The sequence below is a fragment of the Nicotiana sylvestris genome, chromosome 8 (genome assembly GCF_000393655.2).
Source record: "Nicotiana sylvestris chromosome 8, ASM39365v2, whole genome shotgun sequence".
Lineage (NCBI taxonomy): Eukaryota > Viridiplantae > Streptophyta > Magnoliopsida > Solanales > Solanaceae > Nicotiana > Nicotiana sylvestris.
Genome location: NC_091064.1, coordinates 40040847 through 40062611, shown reverse-complemented (window position 1 = coordinate 40062611; position 21765 = coordinate 40040847). Strand labels below are relative to the sequence as shown.

General features: G+C 41.3%; 1 protein-coding gene across 1 annotated transcript; it reads right to left on the bottom strand.

Annotated features, from left to right (window-relative positions):
* Positions 1-3577: 3577 nt before the first annotated feature.
* Positions 3578-13915, bottom strand: LOC104243184 (casein kinase II subunit beta-1-like). Its single transcript, XM_009798340.2, has 5 exons — positions 13424-13915; positions 6495-6713; positions 4925-5034; positions 4571-4736; positions 3578-3938 (listed from the first exon to the last, which is right to left on the bottom strand). Exons 1-5 carry the CDS (start codon positions 13659-13661, stop codon positions 3784-3786), a joined length of 888 nt encoding a protein of 295 aa, XP_009796642.1. The 5' UTR covers positions 13662-13915; the 3' UTR covers positions 3578-3783.
* Positions 13916-21765: the final 7850 nt, after the last annotated feature.

The following is a 21765-nucleotide window of genomic DNA, read 5'->3' as shown; positions in this document are numbered from 1 at the left end:
ATATGATAAACTTATTTTCAACATTTTACGTAAAGAGAGCAAGAAACATGCATAGCGTATTGAAGAGTGGCATGGAGTAGAGACCCAAAAGTTCGACAGATTGAAGAGTGAGCGTAGAATATAGAAGAGAAAGCAGATATCTCAACAAGCTAAAAAGTAGGTCTGGAGCAAAGTGAGTAAGAAGTTCAGAGTAGCTTGACGAATTTATGAGTTATAGAGAAAATTAAGCCCGTGAGCATGTTAAAATAGATAGAGAAAAACAATTGTGAAAATAGATTTGCTTAAGTTTGACTTTAATATCTTGTGCAAAATATGAGCATCATCCAAAGTTTAATGCAATTACTGATATAGTTAGAGACATTATAAACATGTGTGGAAATAGATATCTAACAGGAGCCTCAAAGGCACTACACTTTCTTCGTTCTCTCTCGCAAATTAACCAATACAATTTATTGAAAGATGCTCTAGGAGATAAATAAATACATAAATCTAAAATACGACTTTTTCGAAAAGATTTTTCACGTGGACGAAAAGCTGGATTATCCATTTTACTTTTTCAAAGGTAACTAGTTTTTCTTCTCTTTAAAGTCTCGAGATATAGCTGATTAAGTATTGATTTTTCTAATAGGAAAGGATTAGGGACCTACATTAGTAACTTCTCCGCCCTGATCACGCATCTGTCTAACTATAATTAATGACATTAAAGGTGAAATAGGCGGCGTAATTTTCATATCTTTAAAACAATAACAATAAAACCAGTACATTTTTACAGGTAGAGTTTGGAGAGGATAGTGTGTACGCAGACCTTACCCCCACATAGTAAAGGTAGAGATACTGTTCCAATAGACCCTCGGCTCAGAAAAGATAAGAAGAAGAAAGAAAGAAAGGAAAAATGAAAGAAAGATAGAAATAAAACGAAGAGAGAAGAAAAAGAGGGAGAAAAGAATAAGTACCAAATAGTAAAAACAAGGAAATACGATAACTGAAACGAACTAAACAACATGACGTAATATAGATCAAAGAATATGAAAGAACATGAGTGCTACTAATACTACTGGTAAAAAAGGAGAAACTTTCAACTACCTAATAACTTTCTATCCTAATCCTTGACTTCTACACCCTCCTATCAAGGGTCAAGTCCTCGGTAAGCTGAATCAACGCCATGTCCTGCCTAATCACCTCTCCCCAATACTTTTTTGGCCTATCTCGGCCTCTTTTCTAACCCGTCAAGGCCAACCTCTCACACCTCCTAACAGGAGTATCAATGTTTTCCCTCTTAACGTGCCCGGACCATCTCAGCCTCGACTCTCACATCTTATCCTCCATGGAGACCACTCTCACTTTGTCCCGAATAACTTCATTCCTAATATTATCTCTCCTGGTATATCCACTCAGCCATCTCAACATCCTCATTTCTACTACTTTCATCTTCTGCACATTAGAGTTCTTAATTGGCTAATACTCAGCCCCATACAACATAGTCGATCGAACCATAACTCTGCAAAATTTACCCTTAAGTCTTGTCGGCACATTCTTATCTCATGGAAGACCGGATGTGAGCCCCCATTACATCCATCTCGCTCCAATACGATGTGTGAAATCCTCACCAACCTCCTCGTTATCATGGATAATAGACCTGAGATACTTGAAACTACCTCTTTTGTGGATAACGTGAGTATCAAACTTCACGTCCAGGTCTACTTCATGAGTCACGTGAATTTACACTCCAAGTATTTTATTTTGGTTTTGCTCAACCTGAAACCATTAGACTTCAAGGTCTGTCTCCAAACCTCCAACCTTGTGTTAACCTCACCTCCTGTCTCGTCGATCAACACTATATCATTGGCATGCAACATGGCACCTCCCTTTGGATGTGCCGCGCCAGCACGTCCATCGCCAAGACAAATAAAAATGGCCTAAGAGTTTATCTCTGGTGCAGCCCCATCACGACTGAAAAGTGTTCCAAGTCACCTCCCACAGTCCTCACCCCAGTCTTAGCACCATCATACATATCCTTAATCACCCTAGTGTACGCTACTGGAATGCAGCTAATATCCAAACACCTCCACATAACCTCTCTCGGAACTTTATCGTATGCCTTTTCAAGGTCAATGAGCACCATATGCAAGTACTTATTCCTTTCCCTATACTGCTCTACTAATCTCCTCACTAGATGAATAACTTCTATAGTCGAACGTTCCGGCATGAAGCTGTACTGATTCTTAGAAATAGACATGTTCCTCCTCACCCTAACTTCCACCACCCTCTCCCACACCCTCTATAGTATGACTCAACAGTTTTATACCCATATAGTTGTTGCAAATTTGGATATCACCCTTTTTCTGGGACAACAGAACCATCGTACTCCATCTCCATTTCCCGAGCATCTTTTTCGTTTTAAAAATAACATTAAACAACCTTATAAGCCACTCTAAGCCAATTTATATCCTTACAATTATCACAAATTCCATGCCTCTCTTTTCTGTTCATTTACTCTATCGCATTTTGAAAAGGATGAAGAACCGCACGGATATTATTGGATGATTGAGATCCTCTCTACTCTTAACCAAATATTTTGAGTCCAAATTTAAAAAATGGGAAGTTTCTTAGTAGGGATCATTTTGCCTTCCTTAGTGAGCCTATTCAGTGTGAAGCCGAATTAATCAAAGCCAGTAAGTTTCAAATACCGGATGATTTTAAAGAAGGATGAAGAAACTCTTGTGCTCATGTTGAACGTTTATTTTGAATTGGAACAAATGAATCTAGACTTTCATGGACAGTAGTATTCCAAAAGTTGCAATTCCACCGCTAATATTCAAACGAAAATCCTGCCTTCATTTGGAAGGTTACAAAGCCTATAAGCTACCAAAGTTAGGAAAAGCATCTTCCACCTTTCAATACTTGACACGCAGGTAACGAAAGAAGCAAAGGCGGACGAAAAAAAAATTGAAGAGGAAACATTGAAAACTATATACTCCAGATGAAGTCACACTCCCTTAAAAGTTTTGACAACTTGTCGTGACTTGACTTCCTTTCCAATGGAGTAGGTCAAGAGTTGCCGCATTTCAATTTTTAAAAAAAATTATATATACTCTATTACTTATGTGAAAATCGAAGTCATACTTCTTTTTGTTACAAATACAAATACTCATAATGCTATTAGAGGATGAGGCGATGAGCTTTTCTGGTTGAATTGCCATAACTGTCTAGCCATTCAGGAAAATAATTTTACTTGTATGTATGTACTATTTCGGTATTTCCTCCTCCAGGCGAAAGTCGGATTGCCAACCACTTCTGTTTTAATTTTATTTTTTTTCTTTAATTCTATTTCAGGAACGTGTATTTGGTCTAACTTCATAAAAATTGGCTTATAGTGTTAGAAAAACTACTTTTAGAAATGCCTTTCGGTCATTCTGTGTGCAAGTAAGGAGAAAGAAAACGAGCATTTTAGTAATGTTTTGTTACCAAATATTGAGACATCTATTTTTTCCTTTTTAACAATGAAAAATTAGGCCTGTACCTTCTTAACTACCATTATGCAGCAAGAAAACGGGATTAACAGATTGCCAGGATTACATGAGGAAGCACGTCAATAAAACTGGAAAAAAAATAAGATTACAATAGAGATTTGGGGGACAAATTTTAATTGAAAGATTGGCCACAGTTACTTTTACATCAATGAAAACAATTGTGGACATTAACTCTACATTACCCAATTCTACCATGACGAATTGTACAAATGACAGGTAAGAACCATTTCCTGGCAGAAACTACGCAATCTCATCAAATTTCACAGAGGGCCTTCAATGTCGTCCTGTGGAGTTTAAAACCGAATACCCTGGGAACATAATTCTGCGATTGCTCTTGCGGCTTGAGATGCCCATAAGTCATAAAAAAGAGGTGAGGAAATGTTGTCCCAATGTAAGCTCCGTCAATATCTTGGCCGGTTAAAGAAATCAGATCCAAGGATGAGTAATACTTTAGTCACAGTAAGGGAGGAAACACTAAAATGAACTGTGTGCAGAACTAATCTGGATGTTAATATGCATCCCATGTCCTAAGGCAATTCAAAATATGCAGAATCACAAAAGAAACTTCAATCACAACCAATCCAAGCTAACAAAAAAAGAAAAGCATACATGAGAAGAGCAGTGTTGTTTGAAGGATCATTAGATACATGCTTAAAACCTGAAACTAGGGCGAAACAAGTTGTGTGATTTGCCTCACTTGAGAGGCGCCTTCAGTGCAGGCACTAAGGAGCCAAGACATGTGCATCATTACCCTTGGGCACTATCTTGATGACAGTGACCAAGCAATAAATATTTTACCTAAATTCTTTTGTGTATATGATTCGTTTGGGTTTATAGTTATTTAATTTTGAACTACAAATATGTTTACATCTTTCCCTTCAATTGTGTCTTTCTCCTTTAAGTCAGGCACTTAATTTGCTCTGCAGTTGGCTTAAAGCGCAAATAGATGCCAGTTTTTTTCGCCTTTTGCCTTTAATAGCACTTGCTAACGAGGAAGTGTTTTAGGGAAAAAGGCATAAAGTGATAACAGTGAAGGATACTGCCTTGGTATTTTGATCGTGGATAGTAGATATCTTCACATTTTGGACAATAAATTTTTACAGTACTTGAGCGTGGAATATCAGACTGACCAACTGGAAGACAAGGCTGTCCACTGCAATAAACTCGTGGGCATCTACCAAAGTCGTAGTTCTTGTACTTCTCCAACTGAAAAACGTTTACCAGGAAATCATTTTTCAAAAAACGAAGACCACCAAAGGAAAGGAAAATACGGGGGTTGGTGTGTGGGTTTTTTTTTTTTTGGGGGGGGGGGTGGGGGGGCGGTAGAGGAAGCAACCAAAGCAGATAACACCAGAAACCTAGAAACGGCGACAGCCTGACATAAGATGCATTACCATTGCAGCCATTCCCTTGCTGGTCAAAATATATCGGACGTGGATCAAGCCATAGAGCATCTCTGCTGCTGATTCAACCAATTCATTCTGCCCTTCAGTGAACATATCACCTATTCAAAGCAGGACAAATTAAAAACTCCTATTAACATTTTTAGTTGCAGTAAAATAGAGACCAAAATTTGCACTTTGAATGGGAAGAATGCCTTGTTTCTCAACACGAAAGCCGAAATTAAAAACAAAGGAATCCAAAAGCTTGGTATGGCACCATATGTACAAGGACAAGCTAGCAAGGAAGAGGTTATTATTTTATTCTGTTAAGAAAAATGGACCTTGGTTTGATTCAACTCCTACAACTAGCTCATGAGATGAGTAATTCTCAAAGACCATACAAGGAACAATAATTCATCTCCTCAACCTATGTGGATATTCTAACACAAGATTCAACAGTTTGTACCGAAAAGCCTGTTTAATTAAGCAAAATAATAATCCCAAAGTTAGAGCACATCAATTTTCCTAGCATTAGAATTCATTCGGTGACCACAATATGTGATTACAGCGGCATGCCTCTTCACAAAAATGAAACAAATGAAAATCGAATATTCTGCAAAGCAGACAGAATTATGTACAAAGTTTTTTTGATCGGTCAGAATTATGCATAAATTTAATAGTAGCATCTAATTTCAAGGTAAAGTAGTCTTTTTTCAGTCAGAAATTTGCAAAGAACTAAAAAATCCCTATAGATATTGGCTCTGTTTTCATCCAAGTTAAGCCAGACGTCCCAAACCAATTGAGCAAAGTATCTGATTTGGGGGATAAGCTGGGGACCAGTTCCATACTTCCTCTTTCATTTTTTTTTTTTTTTTGGGGGGGTTGGGGGGGGGGGGTGTCCCAATTCCTTAAGGTTGCATTCATAAAACAGATAAACTATTCTTCAGAGGTTTAGCAGGCTTATCAACAGAGACTGAATGTTTATTTGCGCTAACTTTTTATCAATAGCCACCACCAGAAACTACCCATCCCAGGAGAGTTTATCTTTCTTTTCTTTTTTTGATAAGGTGAGAGTTTATCTATTGAAACAAGAAATTTTTCCGAATTCCTGAAATTGGAACCTGCAGAAGTGATGCCCAAGCACTACACAGTTAAATCTTGAAAATATGTTTAATAACAATTGGAATTGGAATGGAGACGTCCTACAGAAAGAATAATTAGATGGTGGACTTGGCAGATTGATATTTTAACCAGCCGTACAAGCTAAAACAGATCACCGACTGTTTCCATCAGATAGAGATGAAGCTTAGATTACACCAATGATCTTATATGCAGTAACTGTATAGCTCTGCAGGAGTCCTGAAATAACAACATGATTCCAACAACCTTGAAGTGCCAAAGACAATAACCAGGCAACACTAATGATGTTCAGTATGTTTCCACTATGACTAAAATAACCTAACCCTTTTTATCCATGGAAGACCAAAAACTTGCATCATTAGATTGAAACGATAAGTTAAATGTAGTTCTAGTGCAATCTATCCAAAAATATTAGGCAATCTAAAGAAGCAACTATACTTACCATGCGAGGATTCAACATCAAGGATTAGATCAAGTGCAAAGTCATAGTATGGAACTTGACTGCTCAATCCACAGAGGTTAAAATCATCTTGAATGTAGTCGTCATCAACCTTGCAGAAGAACTCATTCCCACGCAGGTTACAAAACCAAGTAATCCATGATGTGTCATCTCCATCAGAATCACTAACATCAGATTCTTCACTGTCTGATTCAGATTCCTCTGCAAAATACACATCCATGGCATTTACTCATATCTTGCTTAAAATGCAAGTAAACAAGTCAAATCATTAAGAAAACCGAAGCATAAGCAAAATAAAATGGCTGATGTCCCCAGGAGTAATGAAAACATAGTGGCCACATACTTTGGCTTTTCCAGTATCTTCGGGTGAAACACCAAGAGTACAACAACAACAACAACAACAACTACCCAGTAAAATCCGACAAAGTGGGGTTTGGGGAGGGTAATGTGTACGCAGACCTTACCCCTATCCCGATAGGGCAGAGAGGTTGTTTTCGATAGACCCTCGGCTCAGAAAACAAGAAAAGACAATTCATTAGTAACTCTAGTAGAAACCGTAATAGTAACAGAAGCATAACAACCAAAAGATAAATGACATGCAATAACAGTAACCAGTAACTAAGGCCCGGGGCTAAGATAAACAGCAAGAATAGTGTGGATTCAACATAAACTGCAAGCCATCTAAGATCAACCCTAATCCAACCCCGCCTCACCCCCGGTATGAAGTAAGGAAAACTTTACTACCCCCTAACCTACAACCCTAATGCTTGACCTCCAAGTCTTCCTATCAAGGGCCATGTCCTCAAAATCTGCAGTCGTACCACGTCCTGCCTGATCACATCTCCCCAATACTTCTTAGGCCTCCTTCTACCTCTTCTCGTACCCACCACGGCCAACCGCTCACACCTCCTCACCGGAGCATCAAGGCTTCTCCTCCGCACGTGCCCGAACCATCTGAGCCTCGCTTCCCGCATCTTGTCATCCACAGGGGTCACGCCCACCTTCTTCCGAATATCTTCATTCCTAATCTTGTCTATCCTAGTGTGCCCGCACATCCACCTCAGCATCCTTATCTCTGCTACCTTTATCCTCTGGATATGGGAGTTCTTAACCGGCCAACACTCTGCCCCATACAACATGGCCGGTCTAACAACATCTCTACAAAACTTACCTTTGAGAATCGGTGGCACTTTCTTGTGACACAAGACTCCAGATACAAGCCTCCATTTCATCCAGCCCGCCCCTATACGGTGAGTGACGTCCTCGTCGATCTCTCCGTCCCCCCTGGATCATCGACCCAAGATACTTGAAGCTATCTCTCTTGGGGATGACCTGTGATCCAAGCCTCACGTCCCTGCCTACTTCCCTCGACTCAGCGCTAAATTTGCACTCCAGGTACTCTGTCTTAGACCTGCTCAATTTGAAACCCTTAGACTCGAGGGTCTATCTCCAAACCTCCAATCTCTCGTTAACACCGAACCTCGTCTCATCAATTAGAACTATGTCATCAGCAAATAAGATATACCATGGCACATCCCCTTGAATATGGTGTGTCAATGCATCCATCACCAAGGCAAATAAGAACGGGCTAAGCGCAGAGACTTAGTGTAATCCCATAACCGGGAAATGCTCTGAGTCGCCTCCCACAGTCCTAACCTTAGTCTTAGCTCCATCGTACATGTCCTTGATTGCTCTTATGTAGGCTACCGGCACGCCCTTTGCCTCAAGACATCTCCAGAGCACCTCCCTGGAGACCTTGTCATACGCTTTCTCCAAGTCAATAAACATCATGTGCAGATCCTTCTTCTTATCCCTGTACTGTTCCACCAACCTCCTAATAAGGTGGATAGCTTCCGTAGTGGAGCGACCCGGCATGAACCCAAACTGATTGTCGGATATAGACGTCGTCTTCCTCACCCTAACCTCCACCACCCTCTCCCAGACTTTCATGGTATGGCTAAGTAACTTGATACCCCTATAATTGTTACAACACTGGATATCACCTTTGTTCTTGTACAACGGTACCACTGTACTCGACCTCCACTCCTCCGGCATCCTCTTCGTCCTAAAAATTACATTGAACAACCCAGTCAACCACTCCAATCCTGCTCTACCCACACACTTCCAAAACTCAACCGGGATTTCATCTGGCCCGGTCGCTCTACCCCTACTAATCTTACGCAAAGCCCCCACGACCTCCTCCACCTTAATGCGCCTGCAATACCTAAAATCTCGGAGACTCTCTGAATGCCCCAAGTCCCCTAGCGCTATATCCCGGCCCCCCTCCTCGTTCAGAAGACCATAGAAGTACGTTTGCCATCTCTGCTTAATCTGGGACTCTCCCATCAATACTCTACCATCCTCGTCTTTGATGCACCTTACTTGGTCCAGATCCTGGGCCTTCCTCTCCCTCGCTTTAGCCAGCCGAAACAACTTCCTATCCCTGCCTTTCTCCCCTAATTCCTTGTATAGGCGGCCAAACGCTGCATTCTTAGCCTCCATGACCGCCAGCTTTGCCTCATTCCTTGCCACTTTGTACCTCTCTCTATTCGCTCTCCTCTCCTCCTCGCTCGTGCTCCCTGCCAACTTCGCGTACGCTACCTTCTTCGCCTCCACTTTACCTTGGACTACGTCATTCCACCACCAGTCGCCTTGGTGCCTGCCAGAAAAACCCTTAGATATCCCTAGCACCTCTCTTGTCGCCTCCCTCACATAGTTCGTCGTCGTTGACCACATAGTGCTTGCGTCTCCACTACTCCTCCAAGCTCCTATAGCGGATAACCTCCCATCCAATTCCTGGGCTTTATCCTTGGTTAACGCTCCCCATCTAATCCTCGGTCGGCCACGAGCATGCCTCTTCTTCCTCTTCATCATAATGCCGACGTCCATCACTAAGAGCCTATGCTGAGTCGCGAGTGTCTCTCCCGGGATAACCTTGCAATCCTTGCACAAACCTCTATCACTCCTTCTGAGGAGAAGGTAATTGATCTGAGTCTTCACCGCCGAACTTTGGAAAGTAACCAGATAACCAGATGCTCCTCCCTCTTCGGAAAAGTCGAGTTCACAATCACCAGCTCGAAAGCCTTGGCGAAGTCTAACAGCGAAGTACCTCCTCCGTTCCCAACTCCAAGGCCAAAGCCGCCATGCACCTCGCCATGACTACCAGCAGCTGACCCAATATGGCCATTAAAATCCCCTCCAATAAATAACCTTTCAGTAGGTGGAATACTGCGCACAATCTCGTCCAAACCCTCCCAAAAGCGCCTCTTAACCTCCTCATCCAAGCCCGCTTGCGGCGATTAAGCGCTAACTACATTGAGGGTGCACTAACCAATCACCAACATAATAAACATTAGCCTATTATTCACTCGCCTAACCTCCACCACAAACTCTCTAAGATCCCTATCCACAAAGATACCCACTCCATTCTTACCCCTCACGACTCTAGAGTACCACAACTTATACCCATCCGCATTCCTCGCCTTCGACCCTGCCCACCTAGTCTCCTAGACACAAGCTATATTAACCTTCCTCTTCTGGAGAATCTTTGCCAGCTCAATAGACTTACCGGTCAGCGTGCCTATGTTTCACGACCCGATCCTCAATCTACAAGCTCCCTCTTTCCCCTTACCCTCCTTGCCTCTTGTCCCATCTACTGACCCCCTCCTCACCCCACTTCTCACCCCCGGCACCCTTCGAGGACATGACCTTACTCTACCATCCCAGACCACAGCCACTATACCTATGACAAACTCCGGAAAACACTAACACAAACCCAAACTAGGAATAACACGTAGCAACTACAAGTGCTCTAATAATATGCTTGAAGTGATGCTAACTAAATAGTCACAATTTAACTAGCATAAAGAAAGATACAAGAAAGCGGGAGGTACCAACTCCCGATGGAAAAAATCTGGAAATATGACTTGACGTCGGTTACCGCCACGCACCACCACTGCCGCTAGGTGCAACTACTGAAATCGCCGCCTCCGTGAACCCTAAGCACTATTCTGATTGACCTAGACAAAGAAAAGGAGGAGACGAAAAAAGAAAAAGATGGTCCCACTGCCTCTACTGCCACTATACAGTGGGCAGCAAGCTTAAACGGGAAGGCAAAAGAGGGGGGTAGCAGGGAAGAAAGAGAGGAGAAAGAAAGAAGGGGGGAAAGAGAGATAGGGGAGAAAATAGAGAGGGGAGAAGGCGTAGGGGAAAGAAAGGAGAGATGAGAGGGGAAAGAGAGCAAGATAGAAGAGGGGAAAGAACTCGAAGGGGGAATCGTCGTCGCCAGTGTTCGCCGGAAATCTGCCGGCCCGATCACACCAGAAGAAGGACAACGAAAAAGGAGGAAAGAGAAAGAAAAGCAAGAGAGGGAAAGAGAGAAAAGAAAGGGAGAAGGGACGAGAAAGGAGGGGGGACTTACCTGTGACTCGCCGGCAATTGAGCGGCGATGGAGATGAGCACCGTTAGCAGGTGAACGTTAGAGAAAACGTTAGAGAGTGAGAAGAGTAGAGAGATTTTGAGCCTTTGCTTCCAAGACTCAAATCAATAATAGTCTACCTCTATAATATAAATCACTAGAAGATACCGGTAATCAAAAATCAAGGTTGATGTCAAAAGAGTAATGAAAATAGAGAGGAAACCTGAGTTAGCTCCAAGTAACTATAGGTAGTAACTCAAAAGACTCAAATCTATAAGTCTACCTCTCTAAGATATAGCACTAGAAGATACCGGTAATCAAAATTCAAGGTTGATGTCAAAAGAGCAGTGAAAAACTGAAAATAGAGAGGAAACATGAGTTAGCTCTCCAAGTAACTATAGGTAGTAACTCGAAACAAATTGATAAATACTCTAGATTTCAATTTCCGTGAGACACCAAATGAAACCATCAGTTAATATAATCTATTTACCCGTACCACCCTAAACCATAATAGCAAGATATTGCAGCTGAGTATTCATCAGTAGATCCATATACAGTGAATCCACCTCTTACAATGCCTGGTAAGCAGGTCCCAAGATTCCCAAAGAAGAAGCAATTGCAAAGAAGACATAATATCGTAAGCCATGACCAACAATGAATCATGCTTAGAACCAGGATACTCTATAAAACCATATATCATTTTACCTTGAACGTCTTGAGAATCTATGAACTTTTTACAATGTAACTTCATAAGATACACAAGGAAGCAGACGCAGAATAGAATGACATTCCAGTAATAGCTATTCCAGCCACATTCCACCTTTGATACTTGACAGAACTTTTCCAGTAATAGCTTTTCCAGCCACGTTCCACCTTTGATACTTGACAGAACTTTTTTCACATCTCATTTACATGCTTATTAGGAGAAATTGAATTTTTATTATTCCAGCCAAGTTAAATGCATTCTATCAGGAAATAAAACCTTAACTAAGGAAAATAGATCCATCTAAGACTCTACTGAGAAGCAGGGGTGGATTTAGGGGGGCGGAAGGGGGTTCACGCCGAAAAATTACACTATATATATAAGGCAAAATCTGTTTTTTACCTTTATATATTAAGTTTTGAACCCCCTTAGCACAACCCAAAAGTGTAGTTTAGTGCTCAAGGGGGTTCAAAATCTTCATAAGGTCATAGATTCAATTCCCACTAGCTACAAAAAAACTTTTTTGAACCCCCTTCGTGGAGATCCTGCCTCCGCCACTGCTGAGAAGTGCCAAAGAAGTCCCTTTTTGACAATAAGTGCCAAAGGAGCCCCCTTTAAATATTCATGCAGATAATGTAATTTCATAGTCTCATTCGGTCTGAATGCTATATGAAAAACATAAGCCATATGACGAAAAGGGAATACCTGGGATATAGAAAATCATAACATGAGTGATTCGGCAGATTTGGATTCATATAATATCCACACATGTGATACTTCATTATACGATATATATATATATATATATATATATATATATATATATATATATATATATATATATATATATATATATATATATAAAGATCCATATGCATAGATATCATCATCTACATCCAGAAAGCCATATGCTTTGGAAGAAGCTTGTTTAGTTTTGGATCAATTTTAGAACCATTTTCGATATGTAATTTAGAAGGGGAAGAATGATAGCCAACTGGAACTCTGAAAGGAAATTTACCGCCACCACCAAGACAAAAATGATGTAGAAACATATCAGCACATCGGGTAGACACGAGTAAAGAAAATTGTAATCCAACAGTTGACATCAAAATTCTTTTTTTTTTTAAACTATGGTGGGTCCAGGCCAACTTGCGCGCACCTCGACTATTCCATCGGGTACCTATAACTCTGTCGGAGATGGGAAGAAATCGCTTAAGCCTAATTTCTTTTCTTATGACAGTGGTGTCCGGTGTCCTGACCAGCTTGCACGCACATCGATTATGCCACCTGTTACATGCTAACTCCCACTAGCACCGATACCGGGTAACTCTGCCAACAAAGGCTTAGGCAGATGGAAAGAAGTTTTTTTGCCTCCGCTGATATTTGAAAATCAAAATACTTAACCAAACCTAAAGCCCAAAACTCATCTCCAGCTATTTATTTCTAAGATCATAAAAAGAAATGAATGATTAACTACTAAACTAACCAATTTTTACCTGCAAAGAGCAAAATCTTATGCATTCAAAAACTTAAAAGCTGGTTGTAGCAGTACGAAAAACAAGTATTCCCTCTGTCCCATTTTACGTAGCAAACTTTACTTTTTTAGTCGGTCTCAAAAAAAATAACATTTCTGTAACTATAAACTTACAGACAGTGAGATTATTTACAGTCACAGAGATATTTATGATTGTTTTAGGTCACAAATCTCTAAAGTAATCTTTTTTTAAAACTCCAAGGTCAATCAAACACAGTCACATAAAGTGGGACGGAAAGGGTAACACTTGTACATACCATCAGAGCACTTGGTTTTGGTGATGAGAGTAGAAGAAGAAAGAGTATCCATATGCTGATTAATATTACGATGATGCGATTTTCCAGTTATAACAGCTGAGTTGGACGGAACAGCTTTCTTCTTCAACGCTCTGGATGTAGGTGCCGCTGAAGATTTCTCCAATTGCTTATCTAATGCAACGTTGATTATTCTCTTCCGATCCAACGGTCCTCCACCACCTCCTCGATCTCTATACATTTCTATATCTATGCTTCTAAATTCATGTGTATATATGTTCTGAGAAATGAATGATTCGATTACAGAAAACAACCACCGAAAGTTATGGAAATTGGGGAAATCGAGAGAGAAGAACAAGGCCAAGCTCTTATTATTTGTGTGCGTGTGTAGGGAGAGAGTGAGTTGGAAAAACGGATATAACTAGGGTTTCATTTCGTCTACATTAGCTAGGGGAAAAGGGAAAGGACACGACGAGCTCCTCTTCAGTTCTTTCTTCTTTTATTTGGGTTTCCTCTTTTAAAGCCTGTTTGCATGGACTTATTTTTTATTATATTAACATAACAAGCACATTATAATTTGTAGTAATATTTTATACATAACAAACAACAACAACAACGACCCAGTATAATCCCACAAGTGGGGTATAGGGAGGGTAATATGTACGCAGACCTTACCCCTACCCCGAAGGATAGAGAGGCTGTTTCCAGGAGACCTCGGCTCAAAAAAGCAATAGGAGATAATATATTAGTACCATAAAAATGCGTAATAAAAATAACAACAATATATAAGAGATACGAAATATGAAATACAGGATACGAAATACAAAATACAAAATAGATGGCTGGTATAGTACAACTAGAAGGTAAAGCCCTGCATCAATAGACGACCACTTACATTCCTAGTCTAACTCCTAACTAGATAGTCTCTCTCACTTGTGCTGTAGAAATATTCACACTCTCCCCTAACCTACAACCTTAATGCTCGACCTCCATAATTCCCTATCAAGGGCCATGTCCTCAGTAATCCTAAGTCGCGCCATGTCCTGTCTGATCACCTCTCCCCAATACTTCTTAGGTCTCCCTCTACCTCTCCGCGTGCCCACTACAGCCAGTCGCTCACACCTCCTCACCGGTGCATCAGTGCTCCTCCTCTGAATGTGCCCAAACCATCTGAGTCTTACTTCCCGCATCTTGTCCTCCATGGGGGCCACACCCACCTTCTCTCGAATATCTGCATTCCTAATCTTATCCATCCTTGTATGCCCGCACATCCACCTCAACATCCTCATCTCTGCTACTTTCATCTTCTGGGTGTGTGAGTTCTTTACCGGCCAACATTCAGTTCCATACAACATGGCAGGCCTAACCACTGCTCTATAAAACTTACCTTTTAGTAACGGTGGCACTTTCTTGTCACACAAGACTCCCGACGCTAACCTCCACTTCATCCACCCCACCCCTATACGGTGTGTGACATCCTCGTCAATCTCCCCGATCCCCTGAATAACCGATCCAAGGTACTTGAAACTACCTTTCTTGGGAATGACTTGAGAGTCAAGCCTCACTTCAACTCCCGCTTCCGTCGGCTCAACTCCAAATTTGCACTCGAGGTATTCCGTCTTCGTCCTACTCAACTTGAAACCTTTAGACTCAAGAGCATGTCTCCAAATCTCTAGCCTCTCGTTGACGCCGCCTCTTGTCTCGTCAATTAGAATAATGTCATCAGCAAATAGCATGCACCATGGAACCTCCCCTTGAATATGATGAGTCAGTGCATCCATCACCAGGGCAAATAGGAATGGGCTGAGCGCAGACCCTTGGTGCAACCCCGTAATAACTGGAAAGTGTTCAGAGTCGCCTCCTACTGTCCTAACCCGAGTCTTAGCTCCATCATACATGTCTTTAATCACCCTAATATAGTTACTCGGGACCCCTTTATCCTCTAAGCAGCTCCATAAGACCTTCCTAGGAACCTTATCGTACGCTTTCTCCAGATCAATAAACACCATGTGGAGATCCTTCTTCTTATCTCTGTACTGTTCCACCATCCTCCTAATAAGGTGGATAGCTTCTGTGGTAGATCGTCCCGGCATGAACCCGAACTGGTTGTCTGAAATAGACACCGTCCTTCGCACTCTCATTTCTACCACTCTCTCCCAAACTTTCATGGTATGACTTAGTAATTTGATGCCCCTATAGTTGTTACAGCTCTGGACATCACCTTTGTTCTTATACAACGGGACCATTGTACTCCACCTCCACTCTTCAGGCATTCTATTAGTCTTGAATATAACACTAAACAATGCAGTAAGCCATTCCAAGCCTGCTTGACCCACACACCTCCACAGTTCAACCGGAATCTCGTCTGGCCCGGTAGCTCTGCCCCTTCTCATCTTACGCATTGCCTCCATGACTTCATCGATCTCAATGTCCCTACAATTACTTACTTCATGGTGACTGTCGGCATTCCTCGATTCCCCAAGTATAATATCCTGATCCCCTTTTTCACTTAGAAGTTTATGAAAGTAGGTCTGCCACCTCCTCTTAATCTGGTCATCTCCCATCAAAACTTTGCCGTCATCATCTTTTATGCACCTCACTTGGTCCAGATCCCGAGTTATCCTCTCTCTCGCCTTAGCGAGTCGGAATAACTTCTTCTCCCCACCTTTGTTCCTTAGCTCCTCATACAGACGAGCAAAAGCTGTCATTTTAGCCTCTGTCACTGCCATCTTCGCCTCCTTCCTAGCTACCTTATACCTTTGACTGTTCTCTCTCTTCTCCTCCTCGTCAGTGCTCCCTACTAACCTTAGGTAAGCCGCCTTCTTTGCTTCCACTTTACCTTGGACAACTGCATTCCACCACCAATCTCCTTTGTGTCCACCATAGTGTCCCGTAGATATCCCTAACACCTCTCTCGCCGCCTTTCTTATACAGTCCGTCGTCGTCAACCACATTGTGTTTGCGTCCCCACTACTTCTCCAAGCTCTCATTGCCGATAACGTTCCTTCCAACTCTTTAGCTTTATCCTCAGTTAAGGCGCCCCACCTAATCTTGGGGTGTCCTTGTACTGACCTCTTCTTCCTCCTTATCCTAATACAAATGTCCATTACCAAAAGCCTATGCTGCGTTGAGAGGGTCTCACCTGGGATAACCTTGCAGTCCTCGCACAACCTTCTGTCGCATCTCCTGAGGAGTAAATAGTCAATCTGAATCTTCGCCACCGAACTTTGGTAAGTAACCAAATGTTCATCCCGCTTCATAAAACTCGAGTTTGCAATGACTAGATCGAAAGCCTTGGCAAAGTCCAACAGCGCAATGCCTCCTCCGTTCCGCTCTCCAAAACCAAATCCGCCATGCACCTTAGTGTACCCACCTACAGATAACCCAATATGACCATTGAAATCTCCTCCTATGAATAACCTCTCAGAAGGCGGTATACTACGAACAATCTCATCCAACCCCTCCTAAAATTGCCTTTTAATATCCTCATCCAAGCTTGCTTGTGGTGCGTACGCGCTAACGACATTTAAAGTACCCTCACCCACCACCAACTTTATAGTCATTAGCCTATCATTCACCCGCCTGACCTCTACCACGGACTCCCTAAGATGGCTATCTACCAGGATACCCACTCCATTCTTACCCCTCAGGACACCAGAGTACCACAACTTATACCCATCCACGTTTTTCGCCCTCGATCCGACCCACCTAGTTTCCTGGACACACGCTATATTAATCTTCCTCTTCTGCAGGATTTTCGCCAACTCTATGGATTTACTCGTTAGTGAACCTATGTTCCATGACCCGATTCTCAACCTATAGGCTCCCTTGCCCCCTCTACCTCCCCTGCTACCCGACCCACCCCCTGAACCCCACCCCACACTCTTCCCCACCCGAGGACATGCCCTTATTCTATCATCCCAGACTGCATCCACTACACCTACAACAATCTAGAGAAGTCTCGCTAGTGTACAACGTACACAAATCAAACTTGAAGGAAACACGTGGTAGCTAGTATCCTAGTTCAAAGGTTTAACTATTGCGAAGTAAAATAACAGTAATTTAGCTAACACCAAAAGGGAAACAGTAAAACAGGAGGTACCAATTCCCGATAACAAAACCTGTGGCTGATTTGCTGTGCTCGATGTAGTTGTACGCTCCCGCCCACTTGCTGATATTTTATGCGATTTTTAAATATTTAAATTTTAATTTTAATATATTAAATTAATCTTATCCAATTTAATTTGAAGATTAGTCAAATTGACTTGTATGAAGCGAATATGACAACTAATTTAGGACGACAATAATAATAATAACGCTTTTTTATTGTATGTGGCAGGTACTCCCGAACAGATTAATTAGATTCACTCCATGCAAGGCTCAAAGAAAGGTAGCCTTGTATTCGAACCTATTAATTAGATTTCGGGAAGTGAAATATAACAACTTACAAGTTACCTAAATATTATCAAATCAAACAAATATTTCCTATGTAATGACCCGATCAGTTGTTTTGAGTTCTAGCACGTCGTTCGGCGGTTTGAAGCCATGAGAAGCTTCACTTCGGGTATTATGACTTGTACGCGTGGTCGGAATTGAATTTTGGGAAGTTCGGAGTTGATTTAGAAAGAAATTTCTCATTTCAAAAGCTTTAAGTTGGAAGAATTGACCAAGGTTTGATTTTTGAGTAAATGACCTCGGAATCGAGATTTCAAAGTTCCAATAAATTAGTATGATAATTTCGGACTTAGAAGTATGTCCGGATCGGATGTTGGGTGACCTGGGAGCATTTCAGTGCTTATTATGGAAAGTTAGCATTTTGGAAGAATTTCATAAATTTGGGTTAACGTGTATTTCAATGTTATCGATGTCCGTTTGGGATTCCAAGTCTGGGAATAGCTCCGTATGGTGATTCTGGTATTGGGAGCACGTCCAAAAGTGGATTTGGAGGTCCGTAGGTCATTTCGAGGTCATTTGGCAAAAGTTAGAAATTTGAAGGGTTTTGAGAAGTTTGACCAGGAGTGGGCATTTTAATATCGGGGTCGGATTCCGATTCCGGAAGTTGGAGTAGGTCTGTAATGTTGAATGTGGCTTGTGTGCAAAATTTGAGGTCAATCGGACGTGATTTGATAGGTTTCAGCATCGAATGTAGAAGTTAGAATTTCTTAGTTTCATTAGGCTTGAACTGGGGATGTGATTCATATTTTTAGCGTTGTTTGGTGTGCTTTGAGGCCTCGACTAAGTCTGTATTATGTTTTGAGACTTGTTGGTATGTTCGGACGGGGTCCCAAGAGGCTTAGGTGAGTTTCAGGGTGGTTTCGGACCATTTTTAGTTGCTGGTTTTTGGCTACAACAGTGTGCTATGCGATCGTGGGGAATTGGACGCGAACACGATGAGTAAAATGGGAGAAATTGGCCAGTGATTCGCGATCGTGGAAGACCTTTCGCGATCGCGTAGAGGGAACTTTCTACTGCACTAACCTGATTTTAAAAGCTTATATCTCGCAATCTATAAGGAATTTGGAGATGATTCAAAAATAAAAATTGTAGCCCTCTGTGTCTGGTTTTCAGAAAATCAAACTATTTAGATATTGGATTTGTGTACGAAAAGTTATAATTGGTACACTACAACCTATTCGGGAAGACTTTGGAAATCACGAAGAAGAAATTTGTGTTGCACATGGCTTATTTTGAAAGCTTATATCTCGTAATTTATAAAGAACTGAGAGATGAGCAAAGCATGAAAGTTGTAGTCCTTGGTGTCTAGTTTTCAAAAAGTTAAACCATTTGCAATTTGAAGTATTGTACAAAAAGCTATGACCATTATACTAGAGGTTGTCTGGAAGAGCTGGGCACTTGTTCTTCGCAAACGCGAAGGGAAAATTTTGGGCTAAGAAAAGTTGTGCTTCGCGATCGCGAAGCATTTTCCTCGATCGCGAAAAGTAAATACCTGGGCAGAAGCCATATTTCGAGGTTTCGGCCATTTTTAACATATTTGGAGTTATAGCGCTCGGATTGAAGCGATTTTCACCATATGAATTGGGGTAAGTGTTCTATATATGAAAGTGATTATACTTTATGATTCTATGGTTATGTTGGCATATAAATTTTATTAGAATTAAATTTATTAAAGAATTTGGACTATATTTAAATGCAAGATATATTAGGCCAAATAAATATTATTGGCGAATATAATTGAATTAATTATATAAATATAATGTATATGGATTAAATAAATAAGTCTTAGTCCATTGGGCTATCCCATTTAATTGAGCTAAAGTGATGAGCCCACTTCATTAAGCCCACTTCATCATGCCCAAGATATCATCTTCCTAGAGGCCCAGTTTGGTGTCATGCGTGAAATGACGAGGCATGCTAAGTCAAACAGAAGAGCCAATGGGATCATGTCACGTGTCAAAATGACAACACATGCCAAGTCAAATTAAAAGGCCAATAAAATCATGCCACGTGTACAAGTGACATGTTCTGACCAATCAAATGGGGCCTTGTCACTCTTTAATCTAATTGGTCGGAAAGAGTTTGTTCTCATCACAACTCTCCATCCCAAAACTATAAATAGGGGTCTTCATAACCCAGAAAAAACAACAGAAGTTATAACAAGAAGCAAAAAAGAGCTCGTGGATCAAACACTACAAATTCTTCCACAAGTTTCAAGCAATCAAGTTCAAGCTCAAGAACGAAGAACAAATCAAGTTCAAACTCAAGAACGACGAACAAATCAAGGTCAAGATCAAGCAATCAACTTAAAGCTCAAGAACAAGATCATTGTTCATGGCAACAACTATAGATTCAAGATCAAGATCAAGTCCTTTGAATTTATTTAAAATCAAAAAGAAGAATCAGAGGATTCATAGAGATTGTAACACTCAAATATCTGAAATAAAATACTACGATGTTGCGATATTTTTCGATCTTGATTTTATTTTCTCGACGCAATTTATTGTCTACAAATTCTGGCATGCCTAGCGGGATAATCTCTACCTCTCATCTCAACTTTTCAATCACCAAAGTTCAAGAACATTGAAATGGCTTCAAAGAAAATCAACTCCAGTTCAACTTCCACCAAGGCTGCTAATTCCAGGTTCTATGCTGATGTGGAAAGCATCCTCGATGTTACCTTTGAAAGCTTTGGACCAGTTACAAGGAGCAAAGCAAGCTCGTTAGGACAACAAGCACCCCAAGTGTCGTTCGCATCAACCCATATTTTTGGATCTTCATCCTCAAAATGAGCAAGATCTTCCACAAACGCACCTGAAGGAGGAAGCAATGTTGCTGAAAAGATCAAGAAAACTCTTGCTCTACTTGACTTCTTTGGATCCAAGCACTCTGCTGTAAAGGAAGATGATGATGCTTCAAGTGATGGATCCTCCCCACTTACACCACATAGAGTGATCCAATCAAGGATCAATTTGTGTGAAAATACATGCTACTCTCCATCGTCCACGACAATCATGCAAGCCATGGTGACAAACACTTCATTTGTAGAGGAGCAGTTGGGAAACTTGACAGAAGCAATCGCTGGCTTGACCAAGTGCATGCAAAATCAAGATGCTAGAATTGACAAGCTAACAGATAGGGTGGGAATCTTGATGGAAGAAGAATCCACCCATGCACCTGGCAAGCTCCCAGAAGTTCCAGAGAGTGATTCTCCCCCTAGACAAGTAGCATCCGCTAAGGCTATCCCCATCTCATCTTAAGGATGATTCCAATCGATCAACTGAAGGAGTTTATTGAAGGAACCATAAAGAACAAGTATGAAGTTGTTGCCAAGTCCTCCCTTACATATGCAAAGTTGTACATTGCAGGGGTTGATATGTTGAAGATGCCTGATGGTTATCAACCTCCAAAGTTTCAACAGTTTGATGGAAAAGGTAATCCAAAGCAACATATGGCGCACTTCGTTGAGACGTGCAACAATGCTGGGACTTGTGGAGATTACCTCATCAAGCAGTTTGTCCGCTCACTAAAAGGAAATGCTTTTGACTAGTACACAGACCTTGAGGATTGATCTATTGATAGTTGGGATCAGCTAGAGCAAGAGTTCCTCAATTGCTTTTATAGCATGAGACGTACTATGAGTATGATAGAACTTACAAATACTCGTCAACAAAAGGGTGAACCAGTTATCAATGTTATCAATAATTGGAGAAATGAAAGCATCAACTGCAAAGAGAGGCTTAGTGAAGCTTCTGGCATAGAGATGTGCATCCACGACATGCATTGGGGACTCCACTACATCTTGCAAGGTATTAAGCCTAACACATTTGAAGAACTTGCGAATCGTGCCCATGACATGGAGTTAAGCATGGACTCCGCTAGAAACGAAA